Source organism: Malus domestica, chromosome 17 (genome assembly GCF_042453785.1).
Source record: "Malus domestica chromosome 17, GDT2T_hap1".
Lineage (NCBI taxonomy): Eukaryota > Viridiplantae > Streptophyta > Magnoliopsida > Rosales > Rosaceae > Malus > Malus domestica.
The window spans coordinates 1,399,267-1,420,595 of NC_091677.1; the positions used below are offsets into that span (position 1 = coordinate 1,399,267).

At 33.6% G+C, this 21,329-nt stretch overlaps 2 protein-coding genes across 4 annotated transcripts; one reads left to right on the forward strand and one right to left on the reverse strand.

Moving 5' to 3' along the window:
- Window positions 1–7,662: 7,662 nt before the first annotated feature.
- Window positions 7,663–10,300, forward strand: LOC103404260 (uncharacterized). Of its 3 annotated transcripts, none has more exons than XM_008343156.4 (2): window positions 7,663–8,292; window positions 8,786–10,300. In XM_008343156.4, the coding sequence occupies exons 1-2, from the start codon at window positions 8,230–8,232 to the stop codon at window positions 9,881–9,883; spliced, it is 1,161 nt and encodes a 386-aa protein (XP_008341378.3). In that variant the 5' UTR covers window positions 7,663–8,229; the 3' UTR covers window positions 9,884–10,300. The 3 variants fall into 3 exon arrangements, with proteins under 3 accessions (XP_008341378.3, XP_017179833.3, XP_070672903.1); XM_017324344.3 differs by having other exon boundaries at window positions 7,825–8,292; window positions 8,783–10,300; XM_070816802.1 differs by having other exon boundaries at window positions 8,086–8,371; window positions 8,406–10,300.
- A 3,218-nt stretch (window positions 10,301–13,518) lies between these two features.
- Window positions 13,519–16,678, reverse strand: LOC103404261 (CRM-domain containing factor CFM9, mitochondrial). The gene is made up of 4 exons (XM_008343157.4): window positions 16,414–16,678; window positions 15,743–16,028; window positions 14,998–15,399; window positions 13,519–14,893 (listed from the first exon to the last, which is right to left on the reverse strand). The coding sequence occupies exons 1-4, from the start codon at window positions 16,485–16,487 to the stop codon at window positions 13,634–13,636; spliced, it is 2,022 nt and encodes a 673-aa protein (XP_008341379.3). The 5' UTR covers window positions 16,488–16,678; the 3' UTR covers window positions 13,519–13,633.
- Window positions 16,679–21,329: the final 4,651 nt, after the last annotated feature.

A 21,329-nucleotide genomic window follows, 5' to 3' on the forward strand; every position in this document is an offset into this window, starting at 1 on the left:
TTCTACGAAGCTGCGTACTATAAACCCCAGAGTCACAATCCCAGTCCCACTCAAATGCGCTGTCAATTCCATCGATACCAAATGGAATCCGCTATGGACTTTAGTACAATTAGCAAAATATCTCATTTAAACTTCATGATTACAATTATAGATAATCGTTTAAATAAATAAATGATTATGGGTATAACCGTTTATTTCGTAAAAATTTAAATAAATGATTATGGGTATTAACTGTGGTTATAAACGGGTAATCCTTTATCCATTTATTTTATATATGTAAAATTAACACAAACCATGTACGATAAAACTTAAATCAATGTTATTGACAATAATGCATGGTTTATATAGCTAATTATAAAATAATGAAGCTCATTATATATATATTATGTTAATACTTTACATTATGGGTTAAATAATATTGTCTTCTAAACAGTTTTTGTAACCCAATAATATTTAGCAAATATTATATTACCTTCATTGGTAACATTTAAAAATATTGTCCGTAAATTATTATTTCAATTATTTGAATGATATAAGAACTTAAAAAATTAAAATACGAAAATATATGATGAATGTACTTATAACTGTGTTTAATTGTCAGAAAAAAAAAATGACAATTTTTTTTTCAAGTTGTTAAAAAACATGTAAACAGGTGAAAAAGGGATATTGGTAAAAAAAAAAAAAGATAAACGGGTTAAAAAGGGTAAATGGGTAAACGAGTATTAAACGGTTACAGATAAATTGGTATGGTTAACCGTTTATAAACAATTATAGGTATGAGTATGGGTATAACCGTTTAGTCAATTACTCAACGGGTAAACAGTTATGCAGGTATGAGCATTAACGGTTATTGGTAAATAACCGCGGTTACCCGCCCATCATAACCGTTGTCCATCCCTAGACTTTAGTGTTCAGAGCCTTAAGAATCAAGACATGTGGGTCATTGATTAGTGTGTAAAAAGAAATTAGAGTTGTTAGTTCGTGTGTGGTATACCAACAAAATGGGTTAATAGAGACCATTAGATTTATTTGTGCGGCCCATATATGTTGATCTCTAGAATCCGGACACTAAAGTCCAGAGCAGATCCAATTCCCACTAAGACACATGTTTCTATTTGCTCGTGTAATTTCCCTTTCTTATTTTTTTCCTTTTTTTGCCCTAAAATATATATTAACCAAAATGCCAAATTTAATGTTATTAAGGACTCGTTTGGAACTTTATTTATAATTGTTGAAAGCCTTTTTCATGAAAATATTTTTAAAATCAATTTTCAGTAAAAATGCAAATGAATTTTGAGAAAGCACTTTAAGTGTTTTTGGAACCCATAAACATTTTTTCTAAAAATACTTTCAATTATTTTAAAAACACTTCCAAACGAGTTCTAAATTGATAGATACATTTTTGCCATAAAAAAAAACAATAAAGTTGATTTCTCCTTTCATCGATTGTTCACGTCTATTATTTGCAACTTAATATGCTAATTTGTATTTGTTTATTTTTTTGGACTGGTATTAATTCAATGTTATTTACGAATGAGATATAAAAGAATAAATTGTCACACACATGGGCAAGAGACAATTATTTAGTTAAAATCTGAAACATGTTAAAATTATCATTTTACTACCACACTAGAAACCCTTGTAAATGTAGTTGTCTCCGATTAGTTCAATACGATAGATTATCATTGCGAGTTGTGGCTAATTCGCTGTAGTGGCATAATTATATTGTAAGTGTACATAACTCTAACGCAAGTACAGTGCTTTAACGAACTGATTTACAACTGCACAAAAATCTCTTCTCTTAACATATACAATCCACCTCATCATCACTTTCTTTGAAGGGTCAATAGATTCGCATGACGTAAGCATGAAATATTTGTGTACCATTGAAAACTACAACTTTAGAATATTTACCTTGATTTAACTTGTTAAATTAGCAAATGTACGTGTTATTACTTATCAAAAATACTTAACAAGTAAAGGAACACTACTTGGCTGCTGCAAATTTAGCATTATCTCCTACTTCTACCCAATCACAAACGGACAAGTATCCAAATAATTAAAATCGTAAACCCAAATTAGACATGTGTCAATCTGAAATGAGAAAAAACATGAGTTGCTGCTGAATTTGCAGCAACCAAGTGTTCAAGGTAAAGCATGGGTTCGTATTCTCAATCACCCAATCAAGCCAATGCACACATAACACAATATTAAAAATAAAATAAAAAACTGACCAACTGTTTTCATTTTTTTGTTCTATTGGAAACGTGACGTTATTATTCCACTTAAATTATATAATATGTTTTAAAAGTGTGACATATCAATCATATCGTCAATCTTTTACAATAGAATACGTAACTTGTGTTTCGCTATCAAATAAAATTTCTTTGATTGTGAACTTATGGCAATATATAAACAAAAAGCCAAGGAGGAGTGGGATTCCATCGCATTTGAACTTAGCTATCAAAAATATTGGTCCAAAACTTCACAAATTTGTGTGTACCAAAGTGGTAGAAAATGAAGAGATGTTTTAGTATGTTTAGAATATGAGGTAATACATCATATGTCATTAAACAATTGGAGAGAATTGGAAAAAAAAATTCCTTCACTTTTATACTGACATACAATGTGTTACCTCGTGTTTTGAGCACACTAACAATTATCTCAAGAAAATGCCTATTTACAAAACTTACAATACGTAGTGACATAGCATATTTACGTGAAGAAAATGATGAGAATATTTCTATAGTTCTACGATCCTCGTAACATACATGAATCCCCACGAAGCTTTTCTTTTGTTAATTTCATTTTCATTTTCAATGGTGAGCATGTAGTTATCTTCATTCGTCATCACAAATTATGGATGGTTCAAGTTTAAATTAATATCTATCATTGAATTTTAAAGTAGAATGGACGAAGATTCATTATCTATAATGATCAATAAATCGACGTATTTTTTAGTTGATTCTTAGTTATTATTGTGTTTGACAATTATCTACGAGCGAATATATTTATTCCTACGAATTTTTAAATTTTTAAGGAATGCACCTCATTCGTCGACTCTGTACGATATTAATATTACTATTAAACATAAATTTTATTATAAGTCATCGATGTATTTCTAGATTTAAAAAGACCATTTCATATAAATCACATACCTAGTGATTTCGGAAAATATAAAACAATGATTTTCCTTTACTAGAAAAAAATATTATGAATAAAAAAGTATTTTGGCTTTTCGAATTTTAGTTTTTGGGTTTAAAAAGTTTATTTTTTTTATTTTTGAGGAAAAAAATAGGAAATAGAAAGGACAAATTAACGGACGTATTGACTTAAGTCAAAATGGCGTGCGGGCTAACACCGCCGAAAAAACCACCTACGATGATAAGACAACATCAAATCACCATTCTACCCTCCCCTCCGCGTGGAAACCCATAAAAACCACCAACCAGCAACAGCGATTGAAGTCACTAAGACGTCGAGGCCAAATTTGGAAATACGTCGTGTTAACATTAACAAAACGATGGCTCCTTGTAATATTTTCCGCAATCATCCGCCGTTCAATAACAAAGGATAATATTATGGAGCATACCTTTAATAAGATAAACGCTAAGGAGATTCTCGTAAAAATGAATTTTTTTATAAATTATTTGTTATTTTACAGTTTAATATTAATTTTTAAATAATTACAACAGTTGACTTTTAAGACGTAAACATAGTCATATTAGTTACAGTGAATGTATTTTCTCATATACCCGAGTTTGAATTACTCTTCGTGATTTAAAATAGATAATTTTTTTTATTAAAAATAAACAAAATAGATTAAATTTATAAGTGTGATTTTCTTTTTGCATTCAAGTTTAATGGCTGGTTTGGAAGTACTTTTAAGTAAGTGAAAGCGCTTTTGATGAAATTAATCTTGGGTTCTAAAAGCACCAGATATGCATGAAGTACTTAAAGTATTTTTTCGAGAATTCACTTGAATTTTTACTAAAAATTAATTTTACCAAAACATTTTCAATCATTTCATAAACTTTTCTAAATGCAATCTAAATCTATGATGCATAGCCATTACCTAAGTTATCTCATTCAAAAGACCGCGGGATATCCAATTCCCACCAAGACACATGTTTCTATTTGCTCATGTAATTTCCCCTTCTTAATTTTTTTCCTCTTTTTTGCCCTAAAATATAAATAGGAACCCAAATGCCAAATTCAATGTTACCAAAGACTCGTTTGGAACTTTATTTAAAATCGTTGAAAGCCCCTTTTATGAAAATATTTTTTAAATCATTCTTCAGTAAAAATGCAAATAAATTTTAATAAAACACTTTAAGTGCTTTCGAAACTCATAAACATTTTCCCTAAAAGTACTTTCAATCATTTTAAAAGCACTTCCAAATAAGTTCTAAGTTGATGGATACATTTTTGCCATAAACAAAAAACTATCAAGTTGATTTCTCCTTTCATCGATCGTTCACGTCTATTATTTGCAACTTAATATGCTAATTTGTATTTGTTTATTTTTTTGGACAACGTGGTATTAATTCGATGTTATTTACGAAGGAGATATAAAATAATAAATTGTCGCACGCGTGAGCTTGTGGCAAGAGACTATTATTTAGTTAAAACTTGAAACATGTTAAAATTTTCATTTTACTACCCACACTAGAAACCCTTGTGTAAATTTAGTTGTCTCTGGTTAGTTCAATATGACAGATTATCATTGCAAGTTGTGGCTAATTCGCTGTAGTGGCATAATTATATTGCAAGTGTACATAACTCTAACGCATGTTACGATAATGTTATTTATTTATTAAATTAGATTTTGATTAACCCTCTACCATTGTGATTACGATCTCAATAAATTTCAACTTAAAATGTAAAATTGGCAAGTACACTGCTTTAACGAACTAACCTAATTTACAACTGCACAAAAATCTCTTAACATATACAATCCACCTCATCGTCACTTTCAATAGTCAATAGATTCGCACGATGTAAGCATGAAATATTTGTGTACCACTGAAAACTACAACTTTAGAATATCTACCTTGATTTAACTTGTTAAATTCGCAAATGTAAGTGTTATTACTTAAAAAATACTTAACAAGTAAAGGAACACTACTTGGCTACTACAAATTTAGCATCATCTCCAACTTCTACCCAATCACAAATAGACACGTATCCAAATAATTAAAATTGTAAACACAAATTAGACATGCGTCCATCTGTAATAAGTAAAAGCAGGAGCTGCTGTTGAATTTGCAGCGCCAAGTTGTGTTCAAAGTAAAGCATGGATTCGTATTCTACATCACCCAATCAAGCCAACGCACACATAACACAATATTAAAAATAAAATAAAAAACTGACCAACTATTTTCATTTTTTTTGTTCTACTCGTATTGGAAATGTGACGTTATTATTTCACTTAAATTATATAATATGTTTTAAAAGTGTGACATGTCAATTATATGATCAACCTTTTACAATAGAATAATATACTACGTAACTTGTGTTTCGCTATCAAATAAAATATCTCTGATTGTGAACTCAAATAAAATATCTCTGATTGTGAACTTAGCTATCAAAAATATTGGTCCAAAACTTCTTTGTGTGTACCAAGTGGTAGAAAGAGATCTTTTATTGTGTTTAAAACACGAGACAATACATCATATGTCATTAAATAATTAGAGAGAGTTGGGATAAAAAAATTCCTCTACTTTTATACTAACATACAATGTGTTGCCCCGTGCTCAGAGCACACTAATAATTATCTCAAAAAAAAATGCCTATTTACAAGACTTACAATACGTAGTGACGTTGCTTATTTACGTGAAGAAAATGATGAGAATATTTCTGTTTTTCTATGATCCTCGTAACATACATGAATCCCCACGAAGCTTTTCTTTTGTTAATTTCATTTTATTTTTCAATAGTGAGCATGAAGTTATCTACATTCGTCATCACAAATTTTGGATGGTTCAAGTTTAAATTAATATCTATGACTATCATTGAATTTTAAAGTAGAATGGATAAACATTCATTATCTATGATGAATTCACGTTTTTTTTAGTCGATTTTTAGTTATTATTGTGTTTGACGATTATCTACGAGCGAACATATTTATTCCAAAATTTTTAAATTTATAAGGAATGGACCTCATCCGTCGACTTTGTACGATATTAATATTACTATTAAGCATAAGTTTTATTACAAATCATCGATGTATTTCTCGGTTTAAAAATACAATTTTGTATAAATCACATACCTAGTGATAAATGCTAAAGAGACTCTCGCAAAAGTGGAACTCTATATGAATTATTTGTCATCTTATAGTTTAACATTAATTTTTAAATAATTACAAAAGTTGATTTTTAAAGACGTAAACATAGTCATATTGGTTAGAGTGAATATACTCCCTCATATAATAGAGTTTGAATTACTCTCCGTAATTTAAAATAGATATTTTTTTTATATCAAAAACTACTTAATTTTTTTATGAGAAATAAATTTAAACAAAATAGATTGAATTTATAAGTGTGATTTTCTTTTTGCATTCAAGTTTAAGGGCTAGTTTGGAAGTGCTTTCAAATGACTGAAAACGCTTTTGATGAAATTGATTATGGGGTTTAAAAGCATTGTACGTGTCTTTTAGAAGAAGCACCAGATATGCAGGAAGCACTTAAAGTATTTTTTTCAAAATCACTTGAATTTTTATTAAAAATTAAATTTAAAAATATTTTTACTAAAAACGTTTTCAATCATTTAAAAAACTAATTCTAAACGAACTCGAAATCTACAATGCATAACCATGACCTAAGTTACCACATTCAAAAGGAATGGGATCATTTCTGAATCCCTTCCTCCTAGCCCATAAAGTCCGGGGATCCGAACCATTGAATTTTGATCTAACGGCTACAAATGAGGGCCAATTTTAAAAGTTATAATAACTTTAGCCATTTTATCAAATTTCAATAGTCGGAAGGGGCTTTTAGATCCAGGTCTAAAATCACAGAGTGTTTTTAGGAATGAGTCCAGTTATCTAATTATATGTATTTATTTCTTTTATACTCATTTAATGTTTTCTAAAAATATTAAAAATCAATTAAAATCTTTTAATATTATGCATTTTCCAACTCCAAAATATCTAATTAATATCTTATAACAAAAATACTAATATACTAAAATAAATCCATCTGCAAAACATTCTATCCTAACTCAAGTAGCAAATTTATGAATGTATATTATACCTATAAGTAAGATATGAAACCTAACTAAAAGGTAGAAAAAACATAATATACCTACAAGCAAGACACATTAATCTGTGACAGGTTGACTATGAAAAAAATATGTCATATAGGTAGATAAATACAATTAACCTGTAATATAGGTTGATTATAAACATTAAAATAAAATCTATAAATAGAATAAAGCAAGAGGAAGAACAAGAAATAACAAAAAAATAAATAAAAAATAATAATCAAAGAGATAATTAGGAAGAAATTTGATTTTTACAATAAATTTTTTCATTGAAGAGATAATTATTGATAATAAAATAATTAAATTTAAGGAATTGGACTTATTTTAATAAATTGGATTATTCATACTATTAACTAAAAAAATTGGACTTATATCAAATTTCCCCTAGTCTAAATTCCCAAACTTGATGGATTAGAAAAGGAATTCGGAGATGACCCTTTCCCATTCAAAGACCGCGGGATGGCATACCCTGTGGGCCGCAACAACCTACCCCAACCCATTATTTGCGGAAATTACATTTTTTAAAAAAAATTTCTGGTTAAATTAAGAAGGGGAGATTTTATATATTTTTATTTAGTTCTCTATCTCTGTCACTACCAGTTTTTTGGAATAGGAGGGAGGGTGTATCTGGCGAATCGATAGAGCAAAAAAACCACCGAACGGCTATAATTGGCGTTACAGATTTTCAGAGGACGAGAGAGAGAGAGAGAGAGAGAGAGAGAGGGTACAGAGAGGAGAGAGAGAAGGAGAGAGAGAAAGAGAGAGAACGAGAGGAGGGAGAGAGGGGCTCTATTAAATATCGTCGCCTTCTCTTTCCCTGTTGCCGAATTTTCCCCAAAAAAATTTGGCCGTCTGGGTTCGATTTGGGTCGCGAGGATCTGATGCTGCAGAGTTTGTGAGAGAGACGGCGAAGCCACTGGAGCGTGGGGCTTATTGGGCATTTCCTTTTTGCCTTCGATTTTCACCATGGCTGATGGGTATTACAGTTCGAAGAAGACTGACGATGTCTGCGACGACGTTTGTGGCCAGGTATTTATTTATTTTTCATTTTTTTTATCTAGAATTGAATTTTGGGTATCTATAAATTCGCCATTTTCTCTGTTTGAAGGTATCTATAAATTCGCCATTCTCTCTGTTTGAAGTTAAAGTTTGGATTTTTTATTGTATTTGGTAATGGCTGTGGTGGGTTTTCGATTTCATGTTACTGGGGTTGTATTTGTAACTTTTAATTTTCAATTAGTAATAAAACTATGAATATTTTGATTAATGTATTCATTTAGTTTATAATTGTTTTGCGGCGTTGAAATTAAAGATGTGGAATTTGTGTTTGAGGCATTTAATTTCCAGTTGCGGTTATGGCGATTGTTTAATTGTGTAATGGGATTACTTAAGATGTTTTAGATATTCACTTAATGTTTATGGTTGCTTTTAGAATTGCTTTACTGCATCCACAGTGTTACTAGATTTTTTTTGTATATGGAGTCCGGGTATCTTAGAAAGTTTTCGGTTTCGTGCACAGCAGGGATCACAAGCAGCGTTGAGCATGTCTAGACTGCGATGCATTTTGCGGGGCTTGGATTTGAAGATTTACATTTTCCTGTTTGCGGTTGTTCCATTAGGCGTATTTGGGATATATTTACATGGGCAGAAGATCTCGTATTTCCTAAGACCTCTTTGGGAAAAACCTCCGAAGCCCTTCATTGATATTCCACACTACTATAATCAGAATGTGTCAATGGAAACTCTTTGCAGGCTTCACGGATGGAAGATTCGTGAATCACCTAGACGAGTCTATGATGCAGTTCTTTTCAGCAATGAAGTCGACATGCTTACAATCCGATGGAATGAATTGTATCCTTTCGTGACACAGTTTGTTCTCCTCGAATCAAACTCAACGTTTACTGGCTTGCCAAAGCCATTGATTTTTGGAAAAAACCGGCCCAAGTTTAAGTTTGTTGAAAACCGGCTTACTTATGTTACGACAGGAGGAAGATTTCAGAGAGGTGAAAACCCATTTTATGAGGAGGCGTATCAAAGAGTGGCACTTGACCAGATTCTTAGAGTTGCCGGTATAGAAGATGATGACCTGCTGATCATGTCCGATGTTGATGAGATTCCTAGTGCCCACACAATTGATCTCTTGAGGTGGTGTGATGACACCCCGCCTGTTGTTCATCTTGGGCTGAGGAATTACTTGTACTCTTTTGAATATTATGTAGATGACAAGAGCTGGAGAGCATCCGTTCACAGGTACCAGACTGGTAATACTACCTATGCACATTTCAGACAGAGCGACTACCTTTTGCCAGATGCAGGTTGGCATTGCAGCTTTTGTTTCCGCCGTATCAGTGAGTTCATATTCAAGATGAAAGCTTACAGCCACAATGATCGGGTGAGGTTCTCTCATTATCTGAACCCTCAAAGGATCCAAGATGTAATATGTAAAGGGGCTGATCTATTCGACATGCTTCCTGAGGAGTACACATTTAAGGAGATTATTGGAAAGATGGGACCTATTCCTAGATCTCATTCAGCAGTTCATCTCCCTGCATATTTGTTGAAGAATGCTGGGAAGTACAAATACCTATTGCCCGGAAACTGCAAGAGGGAAAATGGCTAAGTCTTGAAGACGAAGGTGCCTATTCAATCGGTTGGACAGGCAAACTGTTGATTAAACTCTTGTGAATATGACCAGGTAGTAGTCTATTGGAAAATTGATGGCTATGGTGTGGCAGCGATACAAATACACCTTTTTTCCGAAAGATTCTAGGTCATTCTCGTAGAGCAACTGGGAAGAACAGGGATGGCGTCCTGCAAATTATCGGGAGATTATGTACATTTCCTTTTTCTTAGGCTTCTTCCCTTGTAGATGGCGTATCAATTTTCGAGTGAGGATTTTTCCATGAGCGGAAGCTTTCAAATGTACCCACCACTTGTTGATGTAGCTTAGTCCCAAATGCATGAGAGTACAACTGACATTTCCCAGGATTTTCTGTGATGGGAATTGTTATTTCTTAGAGTAAATTACATTTCCTCATCTGATTTCTCTTCGATTTTCGATTGTCTACATACGATTACTGCGCAGATTTACCTTTCTAGTTCATCGTTGTTTTGTCTTTTCGTTTCTTTTCGCAGCTGTTTCATTTAGGTGCACTAATGTGAACTTGTTCGGGTGCTCATAAAATCTAGAAAGTATGGTTTACTTGGTTGATGACTTGTAAATTTGACGTGGAGTTTGGTTTGTTCAGGGCATCCCGCAACTTAAGCAAAACACTCTTTTGTTATGTGCTTTGACTCACATTCTGCTTGTCTGTTGCCATGTGCTGCTGCTGACTGTTGAATGAGTCAATTTTTTGTTATTCCATTGTGTTGCGTGAAGAGATTTCGATGAGGCCGGCGTGAATTATGGCAGTTGGTCATGACAGTATCTTCGCCCCTTACAACCGAGGTCAAAATTTCCCTCGTAGGTTAGAGTTGGTTTAGAATATTATGAGGTGGATCCCTTGTATTGAGCAAGCAACTTTCATGGGCTAACACACAAACTCAGCTAAAACCGTAGTTCATGGGAACAGATGCTGATGAAATTACAGGTCGAAATTTTAATCCCCATATGACGTGAGATTCTTACATGTTATCGGCAATGTACAAAGAGATGAAAAAGAGGGAATGAGGTCAATATATCTTCGATTACTTTTTGAAATTTTTTCGATGCGGTCGATTTATTTGTAAATATTGAAAAAAAAAATGGATAAGTGGTGTGAAGTCTAAACTTCACCCAATATTTTAAATTTCAGTTAAAATTAATAGTTTTCGTTGATATTTTCGACACATTGTTTTTAATATAGAAAAACTGCCATATAATATTCTTTAAAGTTTCATTTTAAATTTTCACGTTTTTAAACAAATTTTATCATTTCCATCGCAAGTAGCCAATATCGATACATTCATTAATATTTATACAAATTTGCATATCAATATTTCTACCGATACCGATACTTACGCTTAAGTTTTATTGTTGTGAAAAGAGAGGCCACCGACTCACTCCCTTGGTCAAGCAATTTATATCCAAGGACCAACATGAATGGTTGGTTGGGTTCCCAGAACATGTCTGGTGGCTGAGAAAAAATCTACTCATTCACCCAACAGGATCCTCTCTCCGGATACTTTTGGTGAGGTTCCTGAGTATTCTCATGTCCGTTCATCATACATCTTGCGGTCAGTTTTTGTCAAGTACTGTTTGTGTTTAATTTTAAACAAAAATATTTAAAATGATTTCTAACCGCACAATGTATAATAAACAAACACGATTTACGAATCTCCGAGATCCTCACAAAGAGGATCCGGCGAAAAACTGGATTCCTCATTCACTTGACTTCTCTTATTTATATTGAAAAAATCAAAGGTCTTATCCACATACTATATAGTATTATCCACACAAATTACCTTCCCAGGCAAGCATGGGCAACAAAATACTCACCTACAATCTCTGTTAGGTAATTGGAGCACATGGTAGGTGAATACATTGCAGTGATAGCATCGTTTGGGGAATTTCCTAGAAAGTTCTGCTATTTTGGTCCACTGTGTATATATTTATAATTCATTTTACAGTACGAAACTTGTTGCTCAAATGATTAAAATATTTGTCTTTGTACGCGAGATATTATGTTTGATTCCCCACGAAGACGGATTCATGCTTTGGGTTACATGGGCATAGCTCATCTCAAACTTTGTTTTTCTCCTAAAAATAGCATATAGTATGAAGGCTTAGTTTAGTCTAGAATTTAACATATCTCACCCCTTTGTCTACCCAATTTACATATATCGTCGAGTTTTCTCGTAAATTTCTATGCAAATTAAATTTAGTCGTGTTTTTTTTTTTTAAAAATTCTAAGCCCATTTCTCGTTTTTTCCTCTTCAGTATCGCTTGTAGCAAAAATTAATCTTAGTTTGCCATATCAGAATGGCAAAGACTTTTCATTTTTGGAAAATATAGGTTGTATTTGTTGAACCAAAAAATAAAAAAAAAATTCAAAAACTAAACACAACCCTTCAAACATGGACAGAGATAGACAGTTGAGAAGTATAAACTACTTCCAAATACTTATGTACAAATGTTCTTTTGACTTTCAGTCAATCTACCAAATTACTCTCTTATCAATAGTTGGACCACATGGTGGGGTGGACCATGAGTTTACTTGGTGTGCAACCAAACTTCAAATTGACTCAACTTGATCACTTGGGCAAGTCAACAATTTTATTTTTATGAAACACATCAATTTTTTGAGATATTTTTTAGAACGGTATGATACACTAAGTGTCATAATAGAAGTATTGAGTATGGCTTATTAATACGTTGCAAAAAAAAAACCCTACTTGAATACGTTTGATTTTTTTACCTTTATTGACAAAAACCCGTGCTCAAAAACTATTTATTTTGAGCACGGATTTTTCTGGTCCAAGTTTATCTTGTTTTTACCATGAATATTTTCCTTGGTTAACACTAGTTGTAGTTTTGCCAATATTTGCGGGTTCCTTAATTTTCTTTCTCCCTCACAGAGGGAATAAGATAATTAGGTGGTATATTGTAGGTATATGCATAATAGAACTCCTTCTAACAATCTATGCATTCAGTTAGGAAAAAAAAAATCTAACCATTTGAATTATAACACTTGATATAATGGGCCGTGTTTTTTGGCATACTGAAAAATTTATCCAGTTTCTTTTGGGAATTATTCTTTCATTTTTATGTGTTGGAGATGTAGACCTTTGCTTGTGAGATGACAGAGATAGATTAAACGAAATCATCTAATTTAAGATTGTTGTAACTGGACACGATACTATCTCTACGTCTCTCGTTGCGTGATCTAATAACTTACTAACAGAAATAAAGAGAAAAGATGTATTCCCGGTTGAAAGAGATGTAATAAAATGTTGTCATGGAAGATTCGATAAATTTGGTGTTATGGAACTTCGATTGCATGGATCACTAAACCTTGATAACAAAGTTGATGGAAATTATATGCAAATAAGTTTTCGATTAGAGATAGAATCTCTGGTTGCATGATAGAATCTCTCGTGTCGTGGACTTTCGTGAACATCCACCACCGGGCCTAATGAGAAACACTTATAATATATATTTTTTGAATTTAAATTTTTATTAAATAACTAAAAACAATAAAATGTAGACATAATATAAGGAAAACTAATGAAAATGGCTTGAAAACTTTGAGTTTTAATCAAAATGACAAAAAAGTATTGTAAGTGAATAGTACCAAGAGTGACTTTTTAGAGTAAAAATGTCTTTTTTTCGTTAAAGTGAACAGTACTGAGAATGTTTCGTTAAAACTCCCCATAATATATGGTTTGTGTCCTAATCACTGTCCCAATCCTCATCCAAGTCTTTTCTTGTTCTTGTGCTTCTATTGCCATTTCCCTTCTTCTCTTCCCTCCTTACTTGATAATCCTCTTCGTCGCTGCTGTTGTAATCGATTCTCCCTGTCGTTGATGCTCTAGAGTCGCTGGCAGCGTTTAATTCCCATATTTCGTTTTCAGAATCGCCGGAGATATCCTTGGACTTGACATCCTCCTCAACCGGCTTTCTTCTTGTGCTAACATCAGCATTTCTTTTGAAATATTCACTGTTGCCCCTGCCAATCCTCCTATCATGTTTCCCGTCTGCAACTCTTGATGCCTCAAACTTGCCACGAGCTTTGTTGGAATAACCAGTGTTGCTTTCGGAATCATTTACCCGCTCCTTTCCTCCCTTTGTGTACATTAAGTCCTCTTCTTCATCACTGCTACTTCGGAAATCATAGTTCGCAGCTCTTGATACTGTTGAGTCGTGCTCTTCCTCAGAACTGAATTTCCACATTGCAGTATCAAGATCGCCGAGCACATTTTCTGATTCAGTGCCATCGTCCGCCATAATCTTTCTGTTATTAGCATTTCTGTTGTTAGCTTCAGGATTTCTATAAAAGCGTTCATCATTCCTGGCCCTGACAAACTTATCCTGCCTCCCCATGTCTCTTGGAGATATCTTGAACTTCTCAGGCGTTCCATCAGAATCATCAGCATCACTGTCGAGAACACTAGAGCCCACAACATTATTAGAATGCCATTCCTCATCGTCATCTTCGTAATCACCATTAGGCCTCTGCTTGCCATGTGTATGCCTCCAATCCCTTACCCTCGGGATCTCATCATCAGAATCGTCATTTTCAGGTTCTTCAGATCTTCTATATCTCCCGCCATACTCTTCTCTGTTCCAATACCTCATTCTTGTGAACTCCTCTTTCTCAGCTGCTTCCTCCGCAGCCCACTCTCGTTCCGCTGCATCCTCAATTTCAGCTATGAATTTGTCCAACTCCTCCTCCTCTTCCTCATCAGGAGGCTCTGGATGTTTAAATTTATTATCAGGCTCTGCTACAGACGGTTTGTCCCCTTGGAAGACATAAGGACTTCCGTCCTTCTGATCAATTGCATTAAAGAACGAGGAAGCTACTCTCTGGATGCTTGCAATGGCAACTGGATCCTCAGGATTAATACCACTTCGGCGGAGCTGCTGTTCTATCTTCTTTATGTTTAGCTTCTGAGATTCGAGGGCTTGTTCAAATCTTGCCTTGAATAATGCCTGCATGTAAAGATGCAGAAGTTAACACTCCATTGCAAATGTTCTCAATTAATGCAAGCCAAAACAATCGAATATTAGAATGGGACACACTTATGTTTACTCACCTTCCTTTTTGTAAGGGTATTGAAAGGTATTAAATTTTTTGGCTGCCGGTAATTTCTTCCACGAAACATGATGATTGTTTTAGTATTGTGTATGTTTACCACTATACCACCACTCAGTCTCGCAATCATAGAGGCCATTTCCTTGATCTTTTCTTTGGGGAAGTTATCACAGCAAACTTGTACAGTCTCGTGAAACTTCCAGTGTAGATGCATATTCTGGACAACTCCTCCAAAGACCCCACGAACACCAACAGGAACATAATTTTTATTTTTGAAGCCAATCTTCTTCAATGCCTGAAGCTGCTCGAGGGTTAATATCTCAGGATCATGATGGGGTGCAGGCAGATCTGGAAGCTCGTATTTTTTCAGCTTTTGTAGTAGTAGTGCTACTTTCCTCTTGGCCTGAATAAGTCATATGTTCGAAATGGTTATCTGATGAATTTAATACGCCAAAAAGAAGACACTGTGGCCCAGGAATACAGGAGGGAAAACTTCAATACTACTTAAAAGAAACAAAATTGTGGAAGTAATCCTAAAGTTTTCAGAACAGTTATCGGCTATTAAAGCTTGAAATATTTGGCAAAACGTCATTGTTTTCATTTCGCTTATGAAGAGCTTTTTTTAATAAGGAAAACTAATGAAAATGGCTTGAAAACCTTGAGTTTTAGCGATAAGGACAAAATAAAAGTCGGAAACCAGGTATCATTAAGAAGCTAGTAGCTGCAAAGCAGAAGATGAAACATACTCTTTTGAGGTTGTAAATGAGCCTCTCATTTTCGGTCATCAGCTTCTTTTGAAGCTTTTTCGCTCTGCGAACCTCTCTTAGAGTCTTACCAGACTCCTTTTGCATCCGCTTAGCGACTTTGCTCCTCATGCTACTACTCCCTCTAGATGTCGACACTGACCTAGACCACCCATCGAAGGGATTGGCTGGTCTCGATGAAGAAGAGAAACAATCGTCACTCGGTTTACTTAGCTGAACTACATTGCTTGATAAAACCTTCGCCGAGACATCTCTTAACAAGGCATTTCTGCAACAAATTCAAAAGATAGACCAAACTAAACTCACTTATTCGGATCGAATGCTGAGAATTCTCCGAGAAATAAATCCATCTCTATGAATGATTGATCATAAGCACTAAAACAAAGCATTCAAATTTTCGATACCATAACAATTACGATATCGCCCAACTAAAAAAGACTTGTTCTTTCCACATGAAAAATCACATTTAGTAAATGGGTCAAACCAGATAAATGATGCGGAGGTAGAAATTCTGTTTGGTTGCTGAGAAAATGTCACTGATGAAAAGAAAAATAGCATAAATTCGCAGCATAGACGTTGACTAGACTGCACGCAACTATTCATTCACTTTCTCAGCAACCAAACAGAGGGTAATTAGGAGAGAGAGAGAGTACTTGGAGGGATCGAATTGGAGGAGAGAAGAGGCGGACTTGAAGCTGTGACTGTTGAGCTTCCTCGCAGCGAACATTGATGGCTGGCTTCAATCGAACGGCGACGGGCCTCAATCGCGAATCGAGTCCTTTGCTCTGTTCATTCCCTTCTTCCCTCCCCACTTCAAATGGCGACTGAGATTTTTCAGGGTTTTAGGTTTTGGGCTTGGGGTTGGCATTTGGGTCTCTTGGACTAATTGGGTCTCCGCTGTGTTTATTTTCCGTAAATAAGAAATAATATCTCTAATCTCTAATATTGGAGAGTCCAAATCTTCTGCATCCAAAAATTCCTGTGGCCTCTCTCTGCCTTTGATTTTATTAAGCATGTCAACAGTCACACCCAATAAAATCAAGCTTCAGGTCCCGAGTCCCAAGACATGCTCAATAAAATCAAAGGCACAAAGAGGCCACATGAGTTTTTTGGTGCAGAAAACTCTGTCTCAATATTGGAAGAGTGGTGATATTCCCACCCCGGTGTCTTATTTCCCCACCCACCATTTAATGAAAATGTTAATAACATATTTATCTTTTTAAAAGAAGACTCTTAAACTCCTATTTAATTCAGTACTAAAATAATAAATAAATAATGGTGGGTGGAGTGTGATATCTTTGGTGGAAAGAGGTTGAGAAAGATTTGGGTTAGAATCGACGGAAAGGTTGGAGGAAGGAATGGGCGTGTGCTAGATGAAGGCGAGAAACTTCAATGGAGAAAAAAGAGAATTGGACGTGAGATCTGCGGTTTTGACAAAAAAAAAAGAGAGAGGAAGAAGAGTGGTTTGGGGATTCGGGATTTTTGCGGCATTAGGTGTGAAGGAGTTGATGAATGTCTAGGTCTTAGGTCTTGCATTTTCTTTCATTTTGTATATTTTTATTTATTTATTTATAATATTATTTAAAGATATATCAGAGTTATTTAAAAAAAAATTATGGTTATTTTGGGAATAATGGTGGGTGGGGAAATAACATTTTACTTTTTTAATTTTATGTGGTGGGTGGGAAAATAGGACATTGGGGTGGGTCTAGTAGCACTCTATTGGAAAGCTAGAAGTGAGTTTTGGTGTTTCAAGGCTTCACAAAAAACAACTGGACACAAAAGCCCCTAAAACAAAAAAAATTACAACTAACCCATAAAATACAAAATATAATCCCAAGGGTATTTCCGTAAACACATATTTGTTTTATTTTGTTTTAGATAATAACATAAAACACTAAAAAAATAAAAAGTGGCGTCAAAACTGAAACCACACAAAAAAAACTGAAATATACAGCATGAGAAGGGAGGATGAAAATGCACGACGCGGTTGTGCTTTTCCATAGCAAAAAAAAAAAAATTGATCGTGCTGCTCCAAACCCACAATCCACATATCACTATTTAAAGAAGACGGGTCTGCAGTACATGCCTCGTTTTGAAGATAGTAAATAATTACTCCATCAATTTTCTTGGTATTCCTTCATTCAATTTTTTTGCCACTTGACTAATTACTCCATCAAAATTATATTTAATTACAATATGTATGTGTTTGTATATTTATTTAATTTTGATTTTAGCATCAAGAGGAGGCTGTGACGAAGGAACTGATAAGTCTGCAAGATGTCGAAATGGCTACTGCCGATGCTGATGGTACTTCTTCTCTCAATCTCTCCGTTGAATTTGCTATTGCTATTGTATCTTTAATCGTGTTATGTGTACACCAAACTAAACAGCGCATGGTTTCCGGCTGAAGTCTTGCAAGTATCTAAAACTGATTCAGTTTGTTTCTCGTGGACCGCGCAATGCAAGACTTCTCATGACCTTTTTTTTCATGCAGAAGTTTGTTTCTCATCAAATCAGAGATTTGATAGCAAGTGGGATCTTAGATAGGATAAATGTCAAAGCAATGTGGAAGGAGGTGACAGGTTAATTTAAAAGTTTTTTGTATCTTTTTAAATCAATAAGAGATGTGCCTTATTATGTAATTGTGTAATTATCATTGAATCGAATCGTAATACAATCAGTTTAATTCTTATTTTTATTTTCTTCATCTTTCTTTTCTTTATCTCCAACTTTTTTAGATTTCCAAGTTTATTGCTAGGTTAAATATTCGTACTTAATTATTTTTTGTTTTATTTGGAAATATAAGTAGATTTTTTCAGCGTGTGTATAGATTACAAATTCAGAAGAAGAGGATAACGAGATTATTGAAATCAGTGGTCAGTGGGCATTCCAAAACTACATTTGATTTCTTTTTTATTTTGGTATTTTTTTGTTCATTTACTCGGTAAAGGGAGGATATTAGGGGTACCATTGAGTGAAGATTCCTCTGCAGAGAGCCGGATAATCATCTCAGTTTGAGTTAGAGGTTAGATTTTGGTTAACAATAGAATTTGATGGTTTTCTTCTTAGTGTTGACTTAGAGGCGTTGGTTATCTTGCTTCGTTTGAATCAAGTATTTTGAATTTTATTTGTGCTAATACTATTCAAGAGTTTTGTTATTTCAAAAATTATGTGGAGAAGCTTATGGAAATATTGGATATTACATCCTAAACCAATGTTTATTCTTGAACCTTTAAGCAATTAAGGGACAAGGATTGTCTGCCTTCCCGTGCCCTTCTGTTTTGTGTGGTTACGGTTAAGCTACGTTACCCTTTTATATTATTTTTTTATAGAGATAATAAGACAAAAAAGTGAATAGTAATATAAAATGTTGACGTGACTTAACTGTGACCACATAAATAGAAGGGCACGGGAAAGCACCAGAAGTGGAAGGACAGACAATCCTTGTCTGCAATTAAGCCCATGTGCAAAGCTATAGTATCTGCTTTGTCAGCACCCCTTTTCTTGCATCAATTTTCCACTTATCCTAACTTCTAAATGTCATCTTGATTTGTTATATTTTATGACAAAAATCAATTATCCATTTTCTTGGCTTCATAGGCTTCATAGGCTTATTCAATAGGTGATCAATTTAACAAAGTTGCAGAGTTTAATTATTTGGTTGTTTGTTTGTAATACCTCTTTAGAAGAAATCCCTAACATATCCATTGATACTCTCCCTCTTCATCGTAAAGAAGTGGTCAATTGCTTTTTCTTCTACCAGTTTCCATTGAAGCTTACAATTTATCACTTTGAATTAATTGTATTATGTTAATTGTCTTACTTTCATTTTACAGTTGTAAAGATTGATAACTTTTTTGCATTTGCAGGTAATCGTGAAGAATGCAATTTCAGAGCACCGCTATACAACAATTTTATGAGATGTTGCTAAATACCTTACAACTAAACTCAAGTCTGTGGCCTATATTAGTAGTCCACGGGATTTAGTGATATACGAAAGGTCTTATTAACATATCTGTATTGTATTTGTTTCACAAAATGAAAAGTGTAGATATTGCATGTTAGTCTATACAAACATTTAATTTTATTAATTTTTTTTTTGAAAAGTGATTTTCACGCACCAATTTTTTTACCTTACACAAAGTTTCCGGCACTTTTAAATCTTCTAAATGAACATATCAAAAAGTTCTTCCATTATTTTTGTTGTTGTTAATGATCGGTATCATTAATTAAAAAAAAAATACGCTTCTTAACAATTGCAAAGTGAAAAAGGATATAAAAAAAAAACTATGTATGTCGTGCCTAGCACGCCTTGATTAAGAAAAAACCTTTTGCATGCGCGTAAGCGTGTTCAGAAAAGCTAGTATATAATATTAGAAAGCCAGAAGTGAGTTTTGATGTCTCAAGGCTTCACAAAAAACAACTGAACACAAAAGCCCCTGAAAACAAAAAAAAATTACAACTGCCCATAAAATACAGAATATAATAACAAGGGTATTTCCGTAACCACATATTTATTTTATTTTGTTTTAGATAATAACATAAAACACTAAAAATATAAAAAGTTGTGTCAAAACTGAAACCACACAAAAAACTAAAATCTACAGCATGAGAGGGGAGGATGAAAACGCACGACGCGGTTGTGCTTTTCCATAGCAAAAAAAAAAAAAAAAAAAGACTGCTGCTCCAGATAGTACATGCCCCATTTTAAAGATAGTAACTAATTACTCCATCAATTTTCTTGGTATTTCTTCATTCAATTTTTTTGCCACTTGACTAATTACTCCATCAAAATTATATTTAATTACAGTATGTATGTGCTTGTATGTTTATTTAATTTTTATATTATTTAATTTTGATTTTAACATCAAAAGAAGGCTGTGACGAAGAGACTGATAAGTCTGCAAGATGTCCAAATGGCTGTTGATGATGTTGATGGTAACTTCTCCTCTCAATCTCTCCGTTGAATTTGCTGTTGCTATTGTATCTTTAATCGCGTACACCAAATTAAACAGCGCATTTTTTTTCATGCAGAAATTTGTTTCTCATCAAATCAAGGTTTGATTTGATAGCAAGTGGGATCTTAGATAGGATCAATTTCAAAGCAATGCGGAAGGAAGTGACAGGTTAATTCAAAAGTTTTTTTGTATCTCTTTAAATTAATAAGAGATGTGCCTTATTATGTAAATATGTAATTATCGTTGAATCGAATCATAATACAATCAGTTTAATTCTTATTTTTATTTTCTTAACTTTCTTTTCTTTATCTCCTACTTTTTTTGCTTTCCAAGTTTATTGCTAGGTTAAATATTCCTACTAAATTATTTTATGTTGTATTTGGTAATATAAGTAGATTTTTTCAGCGTGTGTACAAATTACAAATTCGGATGACAAGATTATTGAAATCAGTGGTCAGTGGGCATTCCAAAACTACATTTGATTTCTTTCTTTTTTTTGGTATTTTTTTGTTCATTTACTCAGTAAAGGGAGGATATTAGGGGTACCATTAAGTGAAGATTCTTCTGTAGAGAGCCGGATAATCATCTCAGTTTGACTTAGAGGTTAG